Source organism: Rana temporaria, chromosome 12 (genome assembly GCF_905171775.1).
Source record: "Rana temporaria chromosome 12, aRanTem1.1, whole genome shotgun sequence".
NCBI classification, from domain to species: domain Eukaryota; kingdom Metazoa; phylum Chordata; class Amphibia; order Anura; family Ranidae; genus Rana; species Rana temporaria.
The window spans coordinates 14,082,154-14,105,534 of NC_053500.1; the positions used below are offsets into that span (position 1 = coordinate 14,082,154).

Consider the following 23,381-nt stretch of genomic DNA (forward strand, 5'->3'; position numbering starts at 1 on the left):
AAAGAATAATTTCTAAGGGGAAAAAAAAAAAAGGTTCTAGAAACATATAAGGAACATATGGCTTGACGTTTCCAGATTGTTGGAAAATTGTTACAGACTTTTGCATTTCTTGTCCCAGAGAAAAGCACTGAGAAGGATCTCACCACTCAGATATTGGACATTGAAGATCTGGTGAAGAATGGCACCAAGCACAGGTACTGCTGTAATGTCACTGTCCATTCCTCTCACACCACACCTAAACTTCAGACACGGAATACAAAAAAGTATAAATAAAATAAAATTTGGGATGGGCCAATTCTGACTTTTCTATTAAAAGTCACCAGCTAAATTTTTTTTTTTTTTTTTTTTGTAGCTGCTAACTTTTTATATAGGTGGAACTCCACTTTATTATGCCGAACCAATGTAATGTGTAATACCAGAAAGGGTTCTACCCCAGAACCCCAAACTGGCCTGCGATGGCATTGAGAGGTTGGGAATCCCCAATTTTCAGTCTGATATTTGTATGGATTAGGTTGTCCTTGCCAGTTTTATTTTCATCAAATGTTTATTGTGCTTTTTCTCTTTTTATCCAGAGCCTGTCCCTATTACCTATCCAGAAATATGAAGCAGCATGCAGACATAATATTTATGCCTTATAATTACCTTCTGGATACTAAGGTACTAATGATAAAATAAAAAATATGACATTGAAGAATAATTACAGAATCGGTAGGATCTGAAATGTTTTTGCTGTTCAAAAACAAAATCTAAATTTAGTATTTTTTTCTTCTTTCCTACATTTTAGAGTCGTAAAGCCCACAATATTGACCTGAAAGGCGCAGTTGTGATATTTGACGAAGCTCACAATGTGGTAGGTAAATGCCAGCTCCCTTCACTTGACTTTCAGGGTTCTTGACACTTTTCACTACTCTTCTTCTTGCCTACAACACTTTTTTTTGCTCTTTTCCTCAATATGACTAAAAAAAAACGAAACTCGCAGGGACATCTTTGTGCGTCTTCTTGACGGCACGGCTAGGTTCACATCTGTGCGGGGAGTTTACTGCTGTGGGAAAATGCCTCTTCCCACCGCCGCAACCACCCGCACAGAAAACCGCTGGAGTGGTGTGCAGGTGGCATTAATGCTAATGCACACCACATGAACTGGGAATCGCATTCTCTCTGTCTTGATATTCTATATATGTGTGTCTTCTTTCTTCTTTCTTCTTTCTTCTTTTTTCTTTAAATTGAGCTCTGCTGATTGATATGCAGTCAATTGTACTTGCATCGGTCCTTGATTTCATCAGACAGGAAGTGAAGGAAAATCTGCAACAGGGACATTTGCTACACACGTAATTTAAGCCCTAGCGCCCTAAACGCCCATGTGACCACTGTGATTGGATGTCACATGGTTGGAAGCTTTTCCAACCTCCCAAACCCGCCCTCCCAGCACATGGACATTGCCATTGTTTTAGATTTTGTGAGGTTTTTTTTTTTTGCGTATAATTGTGAAAACTCAATAAATCTATCTTAAAAAAAGAAAAGTATAAGGGGGGGGGGGGGGGGCTGGCTGGGTTTACTAATCCTGGCCACACAGAAATGTTTCCACTTGTCATTATCTTTGCAATTGGAGCTTTTCTATCCCTTTTTATCATTCTAGGAGAGAATGTGTGAAGAATCTGCTTCCTTTGACCTAGCGCCGTATGATTTGGCTTCTGCGATTGACGCTTTAGATTTGGTGATGAGGGAACTCACGGAGGATTTGCAGCAGAAACAAATCAGTGCCCAGTTCAACATGGAGTCGGCTAACAGCTGTGAGTAGATCCGTATTTTTTTACTGTTTTAATTTACTTTTGGCTTGCAGAGATGAGGGGGATTGTCGAGGGCGATTGTAGGTGAATGTAAAGCTGGCCATACACACATGGGCCCAGATTCACAAAAGAGATACAACGGCGTATCTCTGTTTTAGGGTCTTCCTAACTATGCGACTGATTCATAGAATCAGTTACGCATAGTTAGCCCTAAGATCCGACAGGTGTAATTGAATTACACTGTCGGATCTTAGGATGCAATACCTTGGCCGCCGTTGGGGGGAGTTCGCGTCGTAAACCAGCGTCGGGTATGCAAATTAGTAGTTACGGCGATCCACAACGTTTTTTTGCGTTCGCTACGTCGCTGCTAGTCTAGTTTCCCGTCGCAAAGTTAGTCGTCGTTTTAGGTGCCTTAACTTTACACACCACACGTATGTGCTGTATAAAGTATGCCCGTCGTTCCCGCGTCTAAATGTAAAAATTTTTTGTTCTTGCGTAAGACGTCCGGGAATACGAAAGTACGCTACGCACGTCGCCGTTCGAAAAAATGACGTCACTTCACGCAAAGCACGGCGGGAATTTCAAAACGGAGCATGCGCAGTCGGTCCGGCGCGGGAGCGCGCCTAATTTAAATAGCACACGCCCCTTTGAATTACGCGGGCTTACGCCGGAGGTCGCCGGCGTAAGTTTTCTCGCAAGTGCTTTGTGAATTGGGCACTTGAGATGAAAACTTGCGGCGGTGTAACGTATCTACGATACGTTACGCCGCCGCAATTCTACGTGAATCTGGCCCTTGGTGTTTGTTTTTTGTTTTTTTTCATTCCGCCAGTGGGCTAAATGGGGGGATGGGGACTTCAGATTCCAATATCCACAGAAACGAGGTGAATAGAAAAATCCCCTCTGCTGGGACATGATTGCTACAAGTAGGTGGGCAAGTAAACAAAGTCCCTTCTATCTGCAGAGCAGGTGTCGTCTTGCACTATAGGGTGACGCTGCACTGGCACCACCCACAGGCAGCCCCTGCGGATCCATGGTGCCAAGACCTAGTATCGGAGCACTGTCTGTACCCCCTCTATCAGCAGCCTTGGCTATACAGTATGTCCATAATTTGTTTTTCTAGTATCGGGGCTATGGTTTGCATTGACTCATGCTGAAGTTTGAATCTTTTGCTGCTTTAATTTTGAACTGAATGGATGTCAACTAAACCAAAGTTCATCAATTACAACATCTTTATTCTTGTTTCCAGCCTTGAACGTACAGCTTGAAGACCTAGCGAAGATAAAGGGTAAGGCACTTTCTTAGGAAGAACATGGCGATAAAGACATTTAAAAGTATTTGTGAAGCTTGAACCTGGCAGGGTTGGTTCGCACATACACTGGCATCCGCTGCATCTCAGAGAGAGAGGAACTGACGTTGTCCCTCCCTCTCTCTGTGAGCTCCCGGTCCTGTCAGGGTAGAAATGCCTGACCGTCTGTTCATACAATGTATGAACAGCGATCAGTCATTTCCCCTAGTGAGTCTACCCCCCCTACAGTTAGAACACACCCAGGGAACATACTTAACCCCTTCCCCACCCCCTAGTTTTAACCCCTTCCCTGCCAGTGGCATTTTTATAGTAATCCAATGCATTTTTATAGCACTATAAAAATGCCAATGGTCCCAAAAGTGTCCGCCATAATGTCGCAGTACCGAAGAAAAACCCGCTGATCGCCGTCATTACTAGTAGAAAAAAAAATATTAATAAAAATGCCATAAAACGACCCCCTATTTTGTAAACGCTATAACTTTTGCGCAAACCAATCAATAAACACTTATCGCGATTTTTTTTTTTTTTTTTTACAAAAAATATGTAAAATAATATGTATCTAAACTGAGGAAGAAAATAGTTTTTTATATATTTTTGGGGGATATTTATTATGGTAAAAAGTTAAAAATATTATTTTTTTTTTTCAAAATTGTCGCTCTTTTTTTGTTTATAGCGCAAAAACAAAAAAACGCAGAGGTGATCAAATACCACCAAAAGAAAGCTCTATTTGTGGGGAAAAAAGGACGCCCATTGTGTTTGGGAGCCACGTCGCACGACTGTGCAATTGTCAGCTAAAGCGACGCAGTGCCGAATCTCAAAAAGTGCTCTGGTCTTTGACCAGCAATATGGTCTGGGGCTTAAGTGGTTAATAAGGACGACAGGTCCTATTTATGAAGAGATCTGGGGTCAAAAACATGCCAAATCTCCTTTTTACTTTTTTTTAAAAGCAAAAAATGTTTTTGATCTTTTGCGTTTAAAAAATAAATAAAACTTTACTTCCAGCCAGGACCTGACGTGATGTCATGCCATAGAGGCGATCAAAGAGTATCTAATCTTTGATCGCCTATGGGAGCAGCAACCGGGCACAACTGGATCGTTTCTCAGGTGAACCGGCAGATACGATAAGCCTTAGAAACACTGGCGGGAGGGGGTTGAACCCTTTGGCCCGGATTCAGGTAGCTCGGCGCATCTTTGTGCCGGGGTAGCGCATCTCATATGCGCTACGCCGACGTAACTCTGAGAGGCAAGAGCAGTATTCACAAAGCACTCGCTCCCTACGTTACGCCAGCATAACATAAATCGGCCGGCGTAAGCCCGCCTAATTCAAAGTAGGAAGGTAGTGGGCGTGATACATGTAAATTAACCGTGACCCCATGCAAATGAAGGGCCCAACGAACAGCGCATGCTCAGAATCACGTTGCATATACTCCCTAAGATACGACGGCTCAATGCCTACGACGTGAACGTAACCTACGCCCAGCCCCATTCACCTACGACTTGCGTAAACGACGTAAAATACGACGGCTGTTCCGTCGTCCATACCTTTGCATGGGATGCGCCTCCTATAGGTGGAATAACTTTACGCCGGACGTACGCCTTACGTAAACGGCGTAGATTACAGTGACGGGCGCAAGTACGTTCATGAATCGGCGTATCTCGGTCATTTGCATATTCGACGCGTAAATCAATGGAAGCGCCCCTTGCGGCCAGCGTAAATATGTGCCCAAGATACGACAGCGGAGGAAACTTACGTCGGTCGGATGAAGCCACAATACAGGCGTATCTAGCTTTAGGAATCAGGCGCATAGATACGACGGCGCATCAGTGCACTTACGCGGCGTATATAAAGATACGTCGGCGTAAGTGCTTTAAGAATCCGGGCCTTTGTGTGTAAATTTATTTTTCTATTTATATGTGAGTCTTGTCTAATTCAAGACCTGTTTTCATCACCAACCATGATAAACTATTAGTCTCAGTTATTCCTTTGTACCACCTCTAGATGGCGCTAGATGTCTGTATTTTTTCCCTAGACTTCAAGGCAATGTAAGCAATAAGGAATATGTAGGCCGCCATTGCTGATTCGTCCTTTCCGATCCAAACACTAGATGCCTGGCCATTATTAACAACTTCAGCCCCGGAAGGATTTACCCCCTTAATGTCCAGGCCATTTTTTGCGACACGGCATTGCTTTGCTTTAACTGACAATTGCGCGGTCGTGCGACGCTGAACCCAAACAAAATTGATGTCCTTTTTTTTTTTTTTTCCACAAATGGAGCTTTCTTTTGGTGGTATTTGATCACCTGCGGTTTATATTTTTTGCGCTATAAACATAAAAAGCAGTAATTTTAAAAAATAAATTCTGCTATAAAACATATCCAATAAAAATATGTAAAAAATACGATTTCTTAATCCATTTATGACAATTTGTATTCTGCAAAAAAAAAAAATCCCAATTAGCGTATATTGATTGGCGCAAAAGTTATCACGTCTACAAACTATGGGATAGATTTAGGGACACTAAGTGACACTTTTTGGAGACCAGTGACACCAAAATCGATCGGTGCAAAAAAAAAAAAAAAATGCACTGATCACTGTATAAATGACACTGGCAGGGAAAGGTTTAACATCAAGGGCAATCAAAGGGTTACATGTGTTATCTGCATGTGCTTTCTAACTGTGTGGGGGATGCTGACACTAGACAAAGAGAGAGATCTGTGTTCCTTGTTAGTAGGAATCGCAGATCTCTCTCTTCCTCTGCGATAGAACGACGGTCTGCCTTGTTTACATAGGCAGACCGTCGTTCTGTTATTCCCTGAACGATTGCGGGTGGCCGGCGGCCACCCGACCAGCTGATTGGCTCTCGCTGTGTCCAATCACAGCGGGAGCGGGTCGCCGGCAGTGCACGTGCCTGACCCAGACCAGGGAGCGCAAACAACTTACAGGTAGGTTGTTTCGCTCAGCCGGGCCGCCCTGCCGCAGTATATGTGCAGCGGGCGGTCCCGAAGTAATTAAGCTGATTCAATTACTTTAATATATGGGGCCTTTGGCCTGTTATAGGGATGCAGATCTGCAGTCAGAGCTTTAGGCCCCATTCACACCTAGGCGTTTTTACGCCTGAAGCGCACTGCTCACAAACGCCAGAGGGGAGAATTAACATTATTCCCTATGGTAACTGTTCACACCTGAACGCCCAAACAAGTCCCGGACCTCACCTTTTTTTGTCGCGCTTATCGTGCGGTTTGGGCGTATTTGAGCGTTTTTTTTTCCCATAGAAAGTAATGGGAAACGCGCGAATTGAGCGACAACGGGCGTTTCGTCGCTTTAATAAATAGAACTTGTCGCCCATGCAGAAGATTAAAAAAATCTACCAACATAGCAACAAGTGATGAAAAGATGATCATTTTTCCTATTGGCTAAAATAAAAAACGCCGAAGTACAAAAACGTTGCACGACGCTGTATGCAAATACGCGCGACAAAACGCCAGAAAAAAACGCCCAAAAAAACGACCGACGCTCAGGTGTGAATGCAGCCTTACTTTGCCATATTCCTGTTGTGGTCAATGGTTCAGGGACAATTAAAGCTGGAGAAGGCCAGGCAAATAGTGTTCGTAGTTAATTTTGAAACTATTTTAAAGTGACATTTCTGGCTTTTTTTTCTTTGGCTTTTTTTAGGGGCCCTCCTACAGATTGAGAGAACTATTGATGCCGTTACCCTTCCAGCATCCGGGACTGGGGTTACCAGAGACGGGAGGTAATTTCTGCTAGTAACACTCCACGATAAACTCCTCATGACTGGACACAAGTTTTTAACTACCGTATTTATCGGCGTATACCGCACACTTTTTTCCCCATAAAATCAGGGGAAAATCGTGGGTGCGTGTTATACGCCGATAGCATACCTCGGAGGGGGACGAGCGCCCGCCGGAAATCACAGAGCCGTCATCTCCTCTCGGCTGTCACGTCACACACGCACAGTCCCGCCTCCGCCACCAGCATTGGACCAGTGTTCTGTCTATCACAGGAGATGGTCCAATGCCGATGGCGGAGGCGGGACAGTGCATGTGTGACGTGACAGCCGAGTGGAGAGGAGATGACGGCTCTGTGATTTTTCCGGCGGGCGCTCGTCCCCCTCCTTCCCCTCTGAGGTATGTGTGTGAGACAGGCGATGATGGCGTGAAACCGGCGGGCACAATAACATTGTGTGGGAGAATTTCTGCCAGTCACAGGCTGTCGCACCCCTCCAGCCTGTGGCTTGGAATAAGAGGGAGGTGAAGCCACCATTAATCTTCATGTAATATACCCACCCCCATTGTGTTTAGCTGGTTAGTGGGCATGGAGGAGGAGGGAGGGAGTCGTTTGTCACATGGGCTGCTCAGATGTGATAGGGAGGAAATGCTCAGCATAGAAACTCAGTGACAACTGAGCATGTGTAGATTTGCCACTACAGCTGCCAAATCCCTAGCTGAATTGGGGACATGAACAGAAGGGGGAGATAGAGAGCAGCAAGATCAACCAGTTTTTTTTTTCAGAATACAGAAAACTAATCTCATAGTGACCGAGTGAGTATGAACAGCATTATTGAACGTTTTTTATGATGAGGGGTTTAGTGGCACTTTAACCACTTCTTCTCTGGAAGAATTACCCCCCCCCCCCTTCATGACTAGGCAATTTTTTCCGTTACTTTAACTGACAATTGCACCATCATGTGCAATTTTATTAATTTTTTAATCACTTTTATTCCTATTACAAGGAATGTAACCATCCCTTGTAATAGGAATAGGGTATGACAGCTCCTCTTTACAGAGAGATCTGGGGTCTGTAAGTCCCCACATTTCTCATCCTATGCTGGAAAGCCTGAGATAGATAAAAAATAGTTTGATCTCATGCTTTCCCTGGAAAAAAAAAGGCAGTGTTTTACATCTGGAGGAGCCGGGAGTGATGTCATGACGTTGCTTCCGACCTCTGAGGGTTATAGAGATGGCCGGGGGGCCATCCGGTCCACAGCCAGCTCTATGGTGAACCGCAGTGGATTCTTTTTCTGGCTGCCCGATTGCACGGATGAGACCGTAGAGCAGGGGTCTCAAACTCAAATTACCTGAGGGCCACAAGACAAGTTTTCATATGCCATGGGGGGCCGCATGCAAACTTTCAAACTTCAAAAACAACAGTACTGGTGTCAGCGAACACATTAACCCCCAGCACTGGTGTCAGCGAGCGCATTATTACCACCAGCACTGGTGTAAGTCAGGGTTTGACAAATTTGCTTGGAATCTAGGAGCCAGCTAAAAAAGTTAGGAGCCAGAAAACGCACCCCGTCCCGATGAGCTTGCGCGCAGAAGCGAACACATATGTGAGCAGCGCCCGCATATGTAAACGGTGTTCAATCCACACATGTGAGGTATCGCCGCGATTGGTAGAGCGAGAGCAATAATTCTAGCCCTAGACCTCCTCTGTAACTCAAAACATGCAACCTGTAGATTTTTTTAAACGTCGCCTATGAAGATTTTAAAGGGTAAAAAAGTTTGTTGGCATTCCACGAGCGGACGCAATTTTGAAGCGTGACATGTTGGGTATGAATTTACTCAGCGTAACATTATCTTTCATAATATTAAAAAAAATGGGGATAACTTTTACTGTGGTCTTATTTTTTAATTTAAAAAAGTGTAATTTTTTCCCAAAAAAGTGCGCTTGTAAGATCGCTGAGCAAATACGGCGTGACAGAAAGTATTGCAATGATCGCCATTTTATTCTCTAGGGTGTTAGGATAAAAATATATATATAATGTTTGGAGGTTCTAATTAGAGGGAAGAAGATGGCAGTGAAAATAGTGAAAAACAACATTAGAATTGCTGTTTAACTTGGAATGCTTAACTTGTAATACCAACGGCCACCACTAGATGGCGCCAGCTCACATCTGGTGGTAATAACTTGTAATACCAACGGCTCACCACCAGATGGCGCCAGCTTACAAAAAAAAATAAACAAAATTTCCTCTTTGCTCCCCCCACTTCCGCCCTGCCTGCGGTCCATTTATAACTGGTCCGCGGGCCGCAAATGGCCCGCAGGCCGGTACTTTGAGACCACTGCCCTAGAGGGTCAGGAGGGACGCCTCCCACCACTGGGAGGGACGCCTCCCACCACCTATAAAAGCAATCAAGCGGCTACACCCCTGCTATGATTGCTTTTACATTGCAAGGAATCGCCTGCTGGGGGAAAAAAAAAAAATGAGTACTGGATGATGCCTGCAGCTGCACCCATCATTCAGGTATCACCACATCAAGGACCCGACGTCATATGATGTCACCATGGGGGAAGTGATTAAGCATTAGTAATATTTACAACTAAGAGGCATAACAATGGGAGCGAAATTCTCTTTTTTTTTTTATGGCCAGGTGAGAGGCGGATGTTGTGTATGGAACTCGCTAGCCCAAGTTATCTTTTTTTTTTTTTTTTTTTTTTTTTATATATATACATGATTCATTGATGACATTCTGGAATAGAAATGTAAATGCCTTGCAAGAATTCATGAGATTTTTGAATGATGACGTAAAAAAAATCTTTTGTACAGCCGTCAGGAATTCCATTTTTTACATCTTGATCTGTTTAGAAATGAGAGAATGCAGGCCAAGTCTTTTTTTGTAAGAACATTCCACGCACGAGTTGTCATCCAAGCATGGCTTACGATTGTTCTTAAAATTCATGCGTAAACAATGTGTGGAGAATTGTTTTATGCGGGTGCAAGTTCTCAGACAGTGAATTTAGGAAAACGGATATGACTGTGAGGAGGTAGGAGGCAGATGTGACCATGAATGAGATCACAAGGATGGATAAAGAATCCTTATTGATACGTAACGAGCAAGATCTGGAATCCAGCCCATTTATTACTAACTTTTCTACACAGCATCACCGGGTCAGGCAGATTATTAACCACTTAACGACCGCCGCACGACGATATACGTCGGCAGAATGGCACGGCTGGGCAGATCGACGTACCGGCACGTCGTTTACATCTACCCATCCGTGGGTCGCGGGCGCCCGCGACCCGGTCCGAAGCTCCGGGAGCGGGACCGCGAGACCCACGGACCCGATCGCCGCTGGGGTCCCGCGACCGGTCCCCGGAACTGAAGAACGGGGAGAGCCGCGTGTAAACACGGCTTCCCCGTGCTTCACTGTGGCGGCTGCATCGATCGTGTGATCCCTTTTATAGGGAGACTCGATCGATGACGTCAGTCCTACAGCCACACCCCCCTACAGTTGTAAACACACACTAGGTGAAACATAACCCCTTCAGCGCCCCCTGTGGTTAACTCCCAAACTGCAACTGTCATTTTCACAATAAACAATGCAATTTAAATGCATTTTTTTGCTGTGAAAATGACAATGGTCCCAAAAATGTGTCAAAATTGTCCGAAGTGTCCGCCATAATGTCGCAGTCACGAAAAAAAATCACTGATCGCCGCCATTAGTAGTAAAAAAAACAAAAACTATCCCCTATTTTGTAAACGCTATAAATTTTGCGCAAACCAACCGATAAACGCTTATTGCGATTTTTTTTTTACCAAAAATAGGTAGTAGAATACGTATCGGCCTAAACTAAATTTTTTTTATATATTTTTGGGGGATATTTATTATAGAAAAAAGTAAAAAATATTGCATTTTTTTTTCAAAACTGTCGCTCTATTTTTGTTTATAGCGCAAAAAATAAAAACCGCAGAGGTGATCAAATACCACCAAAAGAAAGCTCTATTTGTGGGGAAAAAAGGACGCCAATTTTGTTTGGGAGCCACATTGCACGACCGTGCAATTGTCAGTGGAAGGAAAAGTTCCCCAAGGGCCAGATAAAGGCAAGCAAATGGCACTTCTGTGGATGGGGGGGGGGGATATAGAGGTGGCTGTGGATGGGGGGGATATAGAGGTGGGGGGGGGGGGTACAGAGGTGGCTGTGGCAGGGGGGATATAGAGGTGGCGGGGGGGGGGGGGGGGGGGTGGTATATAGAGGTGGCTGGGGTGGGGGATATAGAGGTGGATGGGGGGGGATATAGAGGTGGCTGTGGACAGGGAAGGATACAGGGCGGGATACAGAGGTAGATGGATGGATGGGGGGTTGGTGGTACAGAGGTGTCTGTAGAGTTGAAGAGTTGAAGCTGTTATAGCTGCAAAGGGTGGTCCAGCTCAATATTGAACACTATGGCCTAAGACTGGGATGCCATTAAAGTTCATGTAAAGGCAGGCATCCCAATACTTTCGACAATATAGTGAATCTTGGTTCGCATATTTTTTCCTCTTGTTTTAGGCTGGGTTCACACTATTGCCACATGCGGCTCGCAGCAGGGGCCTGATGCGTTCCCGTTCACCGTTTTCAGGTCCAATTTCGGCCTAAATTGTTGGCTGTATTCGGACCTAGAGGCACACAGGACCAATGTGCAAGTTTGCACCGGAGCCGCAGTGGAGATATGTGGACGGCTCCATAGAAAGTCGATCACAATCTCCAGCTATTGCGAATTGGATGCGGTGAACCCAGCCTTAAGATACTTTGCTGCACTCATTAATAACAATCCATGGAGACTATTGGAGGAGAGATGGTGGAGTAAGAGGTGAACTACTCATTATAGGTGGAGACACAGGGGGATGATATTGGATGGATTATATTTTCATGGCTGTTTAGACCTCTTATAATTTGGAGGCCATTTCATTAGATGTCTTCACCACTTTGTTGGATTGGACTCTCATTACACTTTGGACATGTAGTAGGGCTATTTGTTATATTATTGTGTTATTTCATCTGTATTATTTTCCCCTAAAGGTAACACCTAGTTTGTACAACAATATATAGTGGCCCAGATTCAGGTACCTTTGCACAGTTATTTCGGAGGCGCAGGGCAACGTTTTTGCCCTGCGCCCCGCAAATTTTCTGCGCTACCCGCGATTCACGGAGCAGTAGCTCCGTAAATTGCGTGGGCGCTCCGGCAAAATGCCCGGCGTAAGCGCGCGCAATTTAAATGATCCCGTAGGGGGCGGGAATCATTTAAATTAGGTGCGTTCCCGCGCCGATCGTAGAGCGCATGCTCCGTCGGGAAACTTTCCCGACGTGCATTGCGGCAAATGACGTCGCAAGGACGTCATTTGCTTCAAAGTGAACGTGAATGGCGTCCAGCGCCATTCACGATTCACTTACGCAAACTACGTAAAGTTCAAATTTCGCGACGCGGGAACGATGGGTATACGTAACATTGGCTGCCCCTGCTATTACGCAAAAACCGCCGTACGCAAACGACGTAAACTGCGTACGCAGGGCTCGCGTAACGTTGTGAATCGGCGTTAGTATGCAATTTGCATACTATACGCTGAGCACAACGGGAACGCCACCTAGCGGCCATCGCAAGAATGCAGCCTAAGATATGCGGGCATAAGAGCCTTAAGAGCGTAACAAGGTTCCTGAATCAGGAGCATTCGTTACGCCTGCGCAAGTAAGCAATTGCGCTGCGTAACTATGGTTACGCAGGCGCAATTGCTCTCTGAATCCGGGCCATAATTTATTAGATCCCAATGGATTTGGTGGTGACAATGTGGAATATCAAGGCCAGTTAGGCTTTCCTTAGATACATGAAGCTCATTGGAACAAACATTAAAAACGTGTGGATGAGTTTAGACCTTCAGATTTAGTTTAGATATGTCATGGGTCAGTCGCTGAGTTCCTCTGAAAGCCGTATGTATTGTCTATTTGCAGTTACATCTTTGAGCTCTTTGCATCTGCGGGAATCACTTACAACACCAAGACGGATCTACTGGAACTCTTGGAACAGATCATACAGCATGTTGGCGGACGTAAGGCATTTCCCAGGCAGGCTCATCAAATTGGTTTTTACGTTTTTGTCATTTCACCTGTCCACAAAAATAATGTACTACTTCTGTATTCATGTCTTGTCTTTAGGTTCTGGGATCTTCACCAACACTCTTGGCCTCCAGAAACTGTCAGATATTATCCAGGTAAGACTTCCTTTTACTTTAAGACCCCTTTCACACTGGGTCGTTTTGCAGGTGTTATTTGCCCGTCTCGTCTCCTTCTTCTCTTTGCCCGTCTCCTTCTTTTTGCCCGTCTCCTTCTCTTTCCCATCTCCTTCTCCTCTTTGCCCGTCTCCTTCTCCTCTTTGCCCGTCTCCTTTGCATGTTCTCCCTGTGCCTGCGTGGGTTTCCTCCAGGTACTCCGGTTTCCTCCCACACTCCAAAGACATGCTGGTAGGTAAATTGGATCCTGTCCAAATCGGCCCAGTATATATATGTATATCTGTGTGTATGACTGTGTGTCCCAAGCGTGTCACGATCCTACGGGGTAAAATGACCGCACCAGCCAAGTAGTTACTGGCTGGAAAAAGCGCCCAGAGGCGATTCAGTTCGCATGAGTAGCGCTATACTGTACAAGTCATTCATTCAGGGGCTGAGGAGACCCCATTTCCTGATTTTGGCATAGGTGTCACTGCTGCGGAGACACAGTGAGTACCATAAGGGGTTTTAATATCGTACGAGTGGGAGGGACTCAGGGAGTGCTAAGTATCTGTGGGTTAGGGGTGCAAATGACTTGTTTTGCCTTGGGTGCTGACAACCCACGCTACAAAAATAATTTTACTGTTAGGGGTCCCCACAACTTGGGAAATTTTATCAAGGGGTCACGGCGCTAGAAATGTTGAGAACCCCTGCCCTAAGGGGTCCCGACCCCCAGGTTGAGAACCACTGCTTTAAGAAGACTGGATTGGACACTTTCCATTGGTAATGTAGTAAACCCATTAAGACAAGCAGGGCCCTCTGATTCCTCCTGTATTGTATTGTAACTGTAATGTCTGCCCTCATGTTGTAAAGTGTTGTGCAAACTGTTGGCGCTATATAAATCCTGTATATATTAATAATAATAATTGGGTGGAAGAAAGGGAAATCAGCAATTCATTGTTGATGTTCCTTCTCACTCTTGATTTATGTGTTTTCTGCAGATTGTATTTAATATTGAGATCCCTGAAGGTTCCACTGCTGTCATCAACACCAAGCAGGTCTCAAGGTACTACAAGGTAAAGTGATTTAATCCATTACCATCTTTTCACTCTGACTAAGGACTTACAACAGGCCAAAGTCCCCGGAAAGATTGATCTAGGAAGTTGGAGTCATTTTTCCACTTTTTCAACATTCAGATGATCTTTACTTTTTCCTTTTTGTTGTCTTTTCATTGCAACATATTGGAAAATATATATATAGCTTGCATAGGCATTTCTTATACAAGGAAGCATTGTTTTTCATGGTATCAGACACTTACGTTTTCCCAATAGATAGTCATTTTTATGTACTACTTAGCAACTAGCTATTGCAAGGGTCTGCGAATAACCTGAATGAAGAATTATTTTATATCTTTCATGCCTAAGCCTATTTCTGAGGCCCCGTACACACGTCCGAGAAACTCGACGTGCCAAACACGTCGAGTTCAGTGTTGAAGCCGCCGAGGATCTCGGCGGGCTGACTTTCCTCATTGAACAACGAGGAAATAGAGAACATGTTCTCTATTTGGCCCGACGAGTTCCTCGTCGGCTTCCTCGCTGAAAAGTGTACACACGACCGAGTTTCTCGGCAGAATACGGCTCCGATTGAGTTTCTGGCTGAATTCTGCCGAGAAACTCGGTCGTGTGTACGGGGCCTCACATTTGTTGCTTACAAGTTTAAAATTTTGTATTTTTTGCTAGAAAATTACTTGGAACCCCCCCGACATTATATAATTTTTTTTTTTTTTTTGCAAAGACCCTAGAGAATAAAATGGCGATTGTTGCAATATTTTATGTCACAGGGTATTTGCACAGCGGTCTTTCAAACGCAATTTTTTGGGGTAAAAATTACACTTTCATGAATTAAAAAAACAAACAAAAACAAAACCGTAGTTATCCCATTTTTTTTTGTATAATATAAAAGATGATGTTAAACCAATTAAATAGATACCTAACATGACATGCTTTTTAAATTACGCGCACTTGTGAAATGGCGACAAACTACGGTACCTAAAAATCTCCATAAGCGGCGCTTTAAAAAATATTTTAACGGTTACCAGGTTAGAGTTGCAGAGGAGGTCTTTTGCTAGAATTATTGTTCTCGCTGACAATCGCAGCGATACCTCACATGTGTGATTTGAACACCGTTTACATTTGCGGGATCGAATTGCATATGCGTTTTTCTTTGCTGCACGGGGGACGGAGGCACTTTTTAAAAATGTTTATAATTTTTTTTTTAATTAATTATTTATTTAACATTTTCCCTTTAAAATTTTTTAATTATTCTGATCACTTTTATTGCTGTCACAAGGAATGTAAACATCCCTTGTGACAGTAATAGGTGGTGACAGGTACTCTTTATGGAGGGATCAGGGGTCTAAAAGACCCCAAATCGCTCCTTTTGCACTTAAAAGTATTCAGATCGCCAAAACTGGTGATTCTGAATACTGTAATCTTATTTTTTTTTAAATTTTTTTTTTAATCTGTGCCATTGGCAGCCGAGTAAACCAGAAGTGACGTTGCTTCCAGGATTTTACTTCGGAGACCCGATCAGAGCCGTATCCGGCTTCCGTACGGGTCTCAGCCTAGCCAGCTGGCGCGCCGGTGGGTGGCTCAGGTCTCCCGGTGGGACGGGAGGTCCGGGAAGAGCGGCTTTTCTGTTTTTGGGGGGAGGGGTGTCCCTTCCCAGCCTCATCTCTGTTCCTGTGTGCTGTGTGTGTGTGTGTGTGTGTGTGTGTGGGGTGCCTTCCCAGCCCCGGCTCTGTTCCTTTGTGTCCCTTCCTATCAGCTCTCCTCACTGCTGTAACTTCATCTTTCTGCACCCTGCTTTTCAGAGCTGAGAGACCTGTGTAAATTCTGCACTTTGGCTATGGGGTAAATACAGCTGCAGATAAACGGGTACGACTTATGTAGGAGGATTTGTTTAATCTCTGTGTATCACCCGAGGCCAGTCTCTTCATTGCATATGTGGCAACCTCAGCCTGGGCTCCCGCCAGGTTACCCTCCCCAGTGCGTTCCGTTCTGCCCCTCTGAGCTTAAGGTCACCCTAAAAAAAAAAAATGTTTTGCCTATAGTTCTATTTGAATGACAGAAGATAAATATTTGCCAGAACCAGCAAGCTCAAAAATAAGCATGTCCAATATTGGTAAAAACACTCTCTTTATCCCCCCTACATGGTCTACTTTACACGTTTGTGTCTCATCAGGCAGGGACACTGGGTTCAGTTTAGGCTGTCTTAGGGCCCATTATAGATGGCCCATGCATAGACAATGGCCAGGATTCTTAAAGCACTTACGCCGACGTATCTTTCTATACGCCGCGTAAGTGCACAGATGCGCCGTCGTATCTATGCGCCTGATTCTCAATGCTAGATAGGCCTGAAATGTGGCTTCATCCGACCGACGTAAGTTTCCTACGCCGTCGGAGCCTGGGAGCGCATATTTACGATGGCCGCAGGGGGCGCTTCAATTGATTTACATGTCGAATATGCAAATGACCGAGATACGTCTATTTATTTATTAAAATGCTTATTGGGAGCGCAGTCATTACCAGCAGGCCTCGATGCGCTCATGTGATTCACGAACGTACTTGAGTTTGTCGCAGTAGTATACGCCGTTTACGTAAGGCGTACGTCCGGCGTAAAGTTATTCCACCTATAGGAGACGCATCCCATGCAAAGGTGTGGACGACGGAACAGCCGTCGTATTTTACGTCGTTTTCGTAAGACTACGTGAATAGGGCTGGGCGTAGGTTACATTCAGTGATTCGACGTATCTAAGGCGTTTGGTCCGACGTGATTCTGAGCATGCGCACTGGGAAGCGCCCACGGGACGGCACATGCGCCTTTTCGTTCGGCCATTCAATTGCTTTACATGTGCTTCCCCGTTGCTCTGTCATTGTTGCAACATTGTAAATCGCCTTCTCTCCAGCCCTGTGTAACAAACAAAAGGGCAGGATAGCTTGGCAAAGGTGAGTATTGGAGGGGGGGGGGGGGTGTCTTACTAAGAGCTTCCAGCACATTGCCCTGAATGGACAACGTAACAGATCCTCTTTAAACAAATGTGCTGCTAGTATTTAAATGCATTGCTTAGGCTTATATTCTCTTCTTTCCGCTCTGCTAGATCTTGCTCATCTACGCTATACAGAGCCTCACTTTTTGCTAGTGTAGAAGACCTCTTTTACAAATATCTGTTACCCAATTGTGTAATTTTGTCTTCTGCACGAGCAGGTTCACATCCACCCTGACAACAGCCAGAGGAAGAAACCACGGGGAGATGTGTGGAGCAATAGCAAGAAGCATGGAGGTGAGCCAGAGGTCATGTGACATAACAGGACAGAAGTTACCCTAGGGCATGGGTGCTCAACTTGTGGCCCTCCACCTGTTGCAGGACTACAAATTCCATGAGGCATTGCAAGGCTTACAGTTACAAACATGATTCCCAAAGGCAGAGGCATGATGGGATTTGTAGTTCCACAACAGCTGGAGGGCCACCGGTTGAGCTCCCATGCCCTAGGGAGACGTTCATTCTATTAATCATGCTTATGAAGGTTTGTGTTGCTGCCCGTTGCAATTCCTTAGATTCCAACTGAGTCAATCGATTGACTGCTCAGGGGACGCATGCGCAGTAGGGACAGCAAGCAATCGTGGGACATGTAGTCCTGAAGATTAAAGTTTCTGATGTGCTCCCTGACCAGGCACGCTGGGTAGTGCTGAATAAAAAAAATATCTAATATTTGCGTATGGCAAACAAATTTGAGAAATCCGACATGTTGGAAATTTTTGGAAAAACCAACGATTTTCTGATCAATGATGGGAGAATCGTGCAAGAAATGTAATAGAAAAAAAAAACGCGCATGTGCAAGAAAAGAATATTCCCGGAGAGAAACGAATATTCCCGGAGAGAAACTAATATTCCCGGCAACATTAATATTTTGTCGGCCGAAATTCGAAAAATCAATGATGGCATCATCAGATCACAAAAAAACTTTCTGATTTTGACAAAGAATATTTGTTTGAAATTCGACCGTGTATGGCCGGCTTTCGGTTGGGTTCACACTGATCCGACAAACGCTCCGACATTGGGAGCTCATGTCGCATGACGTGTGAAAATCAATGTTTCCCTATGAGAGCCGTCTTAACTGGTCCGACACAAGTAGGTCCGACATTGAAAATGCTCCCTGTACTACTTTGGTCCGACATTGATCCTACTTCAGCCCATTGAATATCATTGAAGTCGGACCAAAGTAGAAGCCTTGTCCTAACCATGTGACTTGTGACATTACAGCAGCAGTAAAAGGAATTTATCTCACTCTGGGATTGTATTGATTGGTCAAAGAACAAGTCGGACTATCACAAAGTCGGATCAAAGTAGTATCCTCTTCATGAAAGTCAGATTGATGTAGGACCAATGTCGCAGAGCAAAGTAGGATGAAAGTTGTGTAGTATAGTGTGAACCCAGCCTTAAAGGGAGTGCTCCTAATCTCAGCTTGTTACCTGTATAAAAGACACCTGTCCACAGAAGCAATCGATCAGATTCCAATCTCTCCACCATGGCCAAGACCAAAGATCTGTCCAAGGATGTCAGGGACAAGATTGTAGACCTACACAAGGCTGGAATGGGCTACAAGACACATATGTGAATCCAGCCTTAGACTTCCTTTTGGATGATTTCAGTATATAGTGATTATCTGGAGTTCCTCCTGAAAATAAGGTACCCTTAATTAACTTATTTTCTATCTGTGTGTTGCAGGGAAGGTGCTCAGTTACTGGTGTTTCAGTCCTGGTTACACAATGAACGACCTGGTGAGGCAAGGAGTGCGAAGCATCATACTGACCAGTGGAACTCTATGTCCCCTCTCTTCCTTCACCATGGAGATGCAGATGTGAGTTTTTATTTTGCTGGGGAATGCATACTGTGGTGAATTATGTTAGGCCCGGGTCACACTAGTGCGATGCCAGACATTGCATGTGATTCGCACCGCATTGCTGTTCAGATCACATGCGATGTCTGTGCAATGCGATTTCAGCCAAACCAAAACTGTATGGCTGAAATTGCATCGCATTCGCACCAAAATGGTGCGATCTGGGTGTGTCGTTAACTTTACATTGACCCCTGCAGCGGTTTACAGATCTCAGTGTGTACCACTGAGATTCAGGTGCGATGCTTGAACCCACGTAGGGTTCTCGCATTGCACTAGTGTGAACCAGGCCTTAAAGAGTACCTATGTTGGGTAATGGAAGCCTCTAAACCAGGGTTCCAGGGAACTGTAGGGTTCCTCCCGAGGTTTTTAGGGATTCCTTGAGCAATGAGAAATTTCTGTCTCTCTGAGTTCCCACGGACACAGATTTTTTTTCACATTAATTATTTTTATTTATTTGGTCGTAGCAAATATGTCAAACAACAAATAACCCACATCTGAATGTTCCGTGTAGACAGGGGAGTAAACAAATACTTAAAAAAACTGTCACGCCACTGAAATTAAACATCTCAAATTTAGATCACAGAATTATTTCCCATGTCAGCATGTTGAATCCCAAGCTCTGGTACTGCAGAAAATAAGATATAGCTCCCAACAACCTCACTATATAATCAACTCCAAACCCTCTATACTTGCTCATCTACAATCTCGACCCTATCCATATATATATATATATATATATATATATATATATATATTCTATAGAATGGAGAACCTGCGCTTAGGATAGGCTTGATATAAGACTGCAGCCCCCTCTGCTATGTTCCCCTTAAAGTGGAGTTCCACCCATAAATATAACATTACATCAGTAGTTTTAAAAAAAATGTCATTAGTCCTTTACAAATTTTTTTTTTTTTTAGATGCCTTCAAAGTGTTGTTGCTAGGCAGAATAGTTAATCTTCCCACTTCCTGCACCTAGGTGCTTAAGCTTCCTAACCTACACCGCACAGACTCCTGGGAATGTAGTGGGTGTAACTTTCCAGGAGTCTGTGCACTCCCCAGTCTCAAAGAATCATGTGACTTGGACAGCACAGGTGCTGAAACCTGATCTGACACTGCTTGTGCAGCACTGAGCATGTGCGAGACCTGAAAGGCTGAAATCCAGGAAGTCATACAGTCTGGCTTCATGATGCCCACACTTAAGATGGCCCCAGTCAATTTCTATTTTATAAAGTGTCTAAATGCTGTAACAACCTAACAAAACGGACCTTAGTTTACAGACTAACTTTACTAGAATACATTAAGCTTGTGTATTACAGGGGTATTTATATTTAAATATGAAATTGTGGCCGGAACTCCGCTTTAAAGAGAGCATATAATAAGCAAAAAATATATAGTAAAAAAGGGTAGTGGCGCTGTCTGTACGTCCCCCTACCACTAGGAGGTAGTAAATGGGCTAACCACTATTACAGTGAGTCACCAGGCTATGTAGCTAATATGATGGTTCCAAGCTAGGATAAGCAACTAGTCTTCTGATAGATTTGACTGTGATGTCTATGAGCATACCCCCAATCTAACCTTTGAGTAGTAGATGAGTGTCTCAATAAAGTGATTGAATAATATTGCCCTTAATAGAGTAATGCCACACACAGTGATTAATTATGTAAAGTGCATATGCGCATAAATTAGCGCTATAATTAGTGTAAGTGTACACAGGGGTTGATCATTCCACAAAGAGCTGCTTTATAGCCAAAATTGGTATGCAGCAGTATATATAAATAATATATAAGTGTAAGTGCAGGTGCAAACTCTTATGCGCTATTACCACTCCAAAAGATAAGTGCAATAATTGTGTGTGTATAAGTACACTGAGATTAAATATGTAAACACCAAATATGTCAGGCACATGTGTAACAAGATATGTCAGACACAGTGAGGCTGCTGCCTATATACATATAAACATAAAGAGCTAAACCTGTCTATAATTCAAAAGTCCAAGCATGAATTATGGTAAATCAATAAAATTAAACAGCATCAACATTGAAGATGAAAAAGTCCAGAGCCGCATCTAAATTCCATCCAAACGGTTAACTGGTGCAATATATATCACAAAAAATCCGTGACTGATGAGTGCTCTAATACGATCAAAGTGCTTCCACATGTGATTCCAGTGGTCCCCACTCACCAGATGTCCCAACCCCTGCAGGGGTAGACAGCGTGTAATATACGTTTTCCACTCTGGGCTGTATGGATGTCCTTCTTCTCTCCTTTTGAATCTGCGGCGGTGTGATGTTCAAATCAGACTATGCACAGCTGCCAGTAATCCACAGTCCTCAGATAAAACATAAAAAACAGGCTTTCATGGTCTAGTAAAAAGTAAAAAAGGTTTTATTTGCAATACCCCCACTGATCCAGGGGAATGCAGAACAAACTTGGCTTTACAAAAGGTATCCAAATAAAACAATGGTTTAAAAAAACAAAAGATCTGAAGTTTGTTGTTTTTGTGTTTTATTTATTTTTTCTTATTTTTTTCACTTTTTTTTCTTGGTTTGTATGTACTCTCGTATGCTGTAACACTGATACCTGGTTAAACATCTGCCTGCTGTATCAAGTCATTTTAAAAATCAAATAAAAAACAATTAAGCAAAAAAACAAAACAAAAGATAAAACAAATTGGGCTAGCAGTCAGCTTCCAGGTAATGGGTTGTCTGCCGTGCTGATACAAACACCGCGCGCTCCAGCTGAATAGCGCAGACGTCTCAGCTAGCTGACCCGGAAGTGACGCGATTGCAAGTGTGCGTGCTACCCGCCTGACGTACATTTCGTATGACGTTTTCAAAGGCGGTAACACGCACACCATAATACGATCCTCAAATACAGGCACCACCACGGAGTTCCTCCCATATCTATGGCATAGTCCAATCGCGCTAAAGGAATTTGCATACCTCCAATTGCGTACCGGAAGTTTTGAGAGACCCTTGGTCCGCCTACCAACTACATGGTGGGACCATCTGTATTAGTTAATATAGCTTACAACAAGTGAAAAAAAGGCCATGCACTCAGATTATACATATATCATTGGATGAATAGGTAAATCCCACCTATGGATGTACAGTAACCAAAGGGAAAAATGTAATTATAATATATCAAAATTGTATATTTCTCATATGGACAGCGTTAGATGAGAGTATGAGATCTATATGTGAGCATGAATTTGGAATATATATAAAAAGGTAGACTATATATAAGTGTAAAATGTGTAATATTGTCAGAGGCCAGCGGGGTGTTGGTTAACCCCTCGTCTGTCTGGTAGGAGAGAGTAGAACCATAACTATACTGAACTAGCAATTCTCCCCATGAGTAAGTAATGGACTAAACCATCCACTTACTATATGATAGCATGCAGCAAAAACTACATAGATGAAAAACCGGCATACCCCGAGGTGCAAAAAAAAAAAAAAAGGGGAAGTACTAAGGTACTTGTCCCAATATAACAGATGCAGAAAAAGAGGGCAGACCAATTGCCCAAAAATGGATGATGTATTATCTGCATAATGACCCTAGCTAAATGGGTATTAGGTATTCTGAAATTAGGTCTAAATAAGTATATATATAATTTATTTATTTTTCGACATTTTTTAGCTTTTTTTTTTTGGTTTATAGTGGGGGGGGGGGGGGATGCAGATGTGGTCAAATACCACCAAAAGAAAGCTCTATTTGTGGGAAAATACATAAATTTTATTTGGGTACAGCGTCGCACGACCGCGCAATTGTCAGTTAAATTAACGCAGTGCCGTATCGCAAAAAAAAATGGCCTGGTCTGGAAGGGAGGTCAATCTTCTGGAGGTCAAGTGGTTAAAGTGCAGTTATATTTTAGGAAGTTAAAATGTTGAAATAGAATACATGCAAGTGGTAATACCGTATAATGTAGGTGCTGTAACTCAAAAAGTCCTTTATAAGCTATAAGGGATGTTGGTAAATACGTCAAAGCTTTGTATTAACCGCTTCTCGCCCGCCCAACATCATATTTTTTTTATTTATTTTTTTTATTTCAAGCTTCCCAGCCTAGGGTTGAGATGTGGGGTCTTATTGAACCCATATCTCACTGTAAAGAGGACCTGGCACGCCCTATTCCTATTACAAGGGATTTTAACATTCCTTCTAATAGGAATAAAAGTGATCAAAAAAAAGAAAAGGGGTTGTAAAGGTACAATTTTTTTTTCCCCCTAAATATCTTCCTTTACCTTAGTGCAGTCCTCCTTCACTTACCTCATCCTTCCATTTTGCTTTTAAATGTCTTTATTTCTTCTGAGAAATCCTCACTTCCTGTTCTTCTGTCTGTAACTCCAC

The 23,381-nt window shown here is 43.6% G+C and overlaps 1 protein-coding gene across 2 annotated transcripts in view; it reads left to right on the top strand.

Moving 5' to 3' along the window:
* Positions 1 to 23,381, top strand: part of RTEL1 (regulator of telomere elongation helicase 1) — a 96,757-nt gene that overhangs the window by 10,700 nt on the left and 62,676 nt on the right. For both annotated transcript variants that reach the window (XM_040331594.1, XM_040331595.1), the window contains exons 6-16: positions 119 to 194; positions 573 to 657; positions 785 to 850; positions 1,637 to 1,790; positions 3,034 to 3,072; positions 6,766 to 6,844; positions 12,821 to 12,918; positions 13,025 to 13,080; positions 14,076 to 14,150; positions 17,341 to 17,416; positions 18,863 to 18,995. In XM_040331594.1, the coding sequence (XP_040187528.1) occupies positions 119 to 194; positions 573 to 657; positions 785 to 850; positions 1,637 to 1,790; positions 3,034 to 3,072; positions 6,766 to 6,844; positions 12,821 to 12,918; positions 13,025 to 13,080; positions 14,076 to 14,150; positions 17,341 to 17,416; positions 18,863 to 18,995 (937 nt within the window). The remainder of the gene's footprint in view (positions 1 to 118; positions 195 to 572; positions 658 to 784; positions 851 to 1,636; positions 1,791 to 3,033; positions 3,073 to 6,765; positions 6,845 to 12,820; positions 12,919 to 13,024; positions 13,081 to 14,075; positions 14,151 to 17,340; positions 17,417 to 18,862; positions 18,996 to 23,381) is intronic.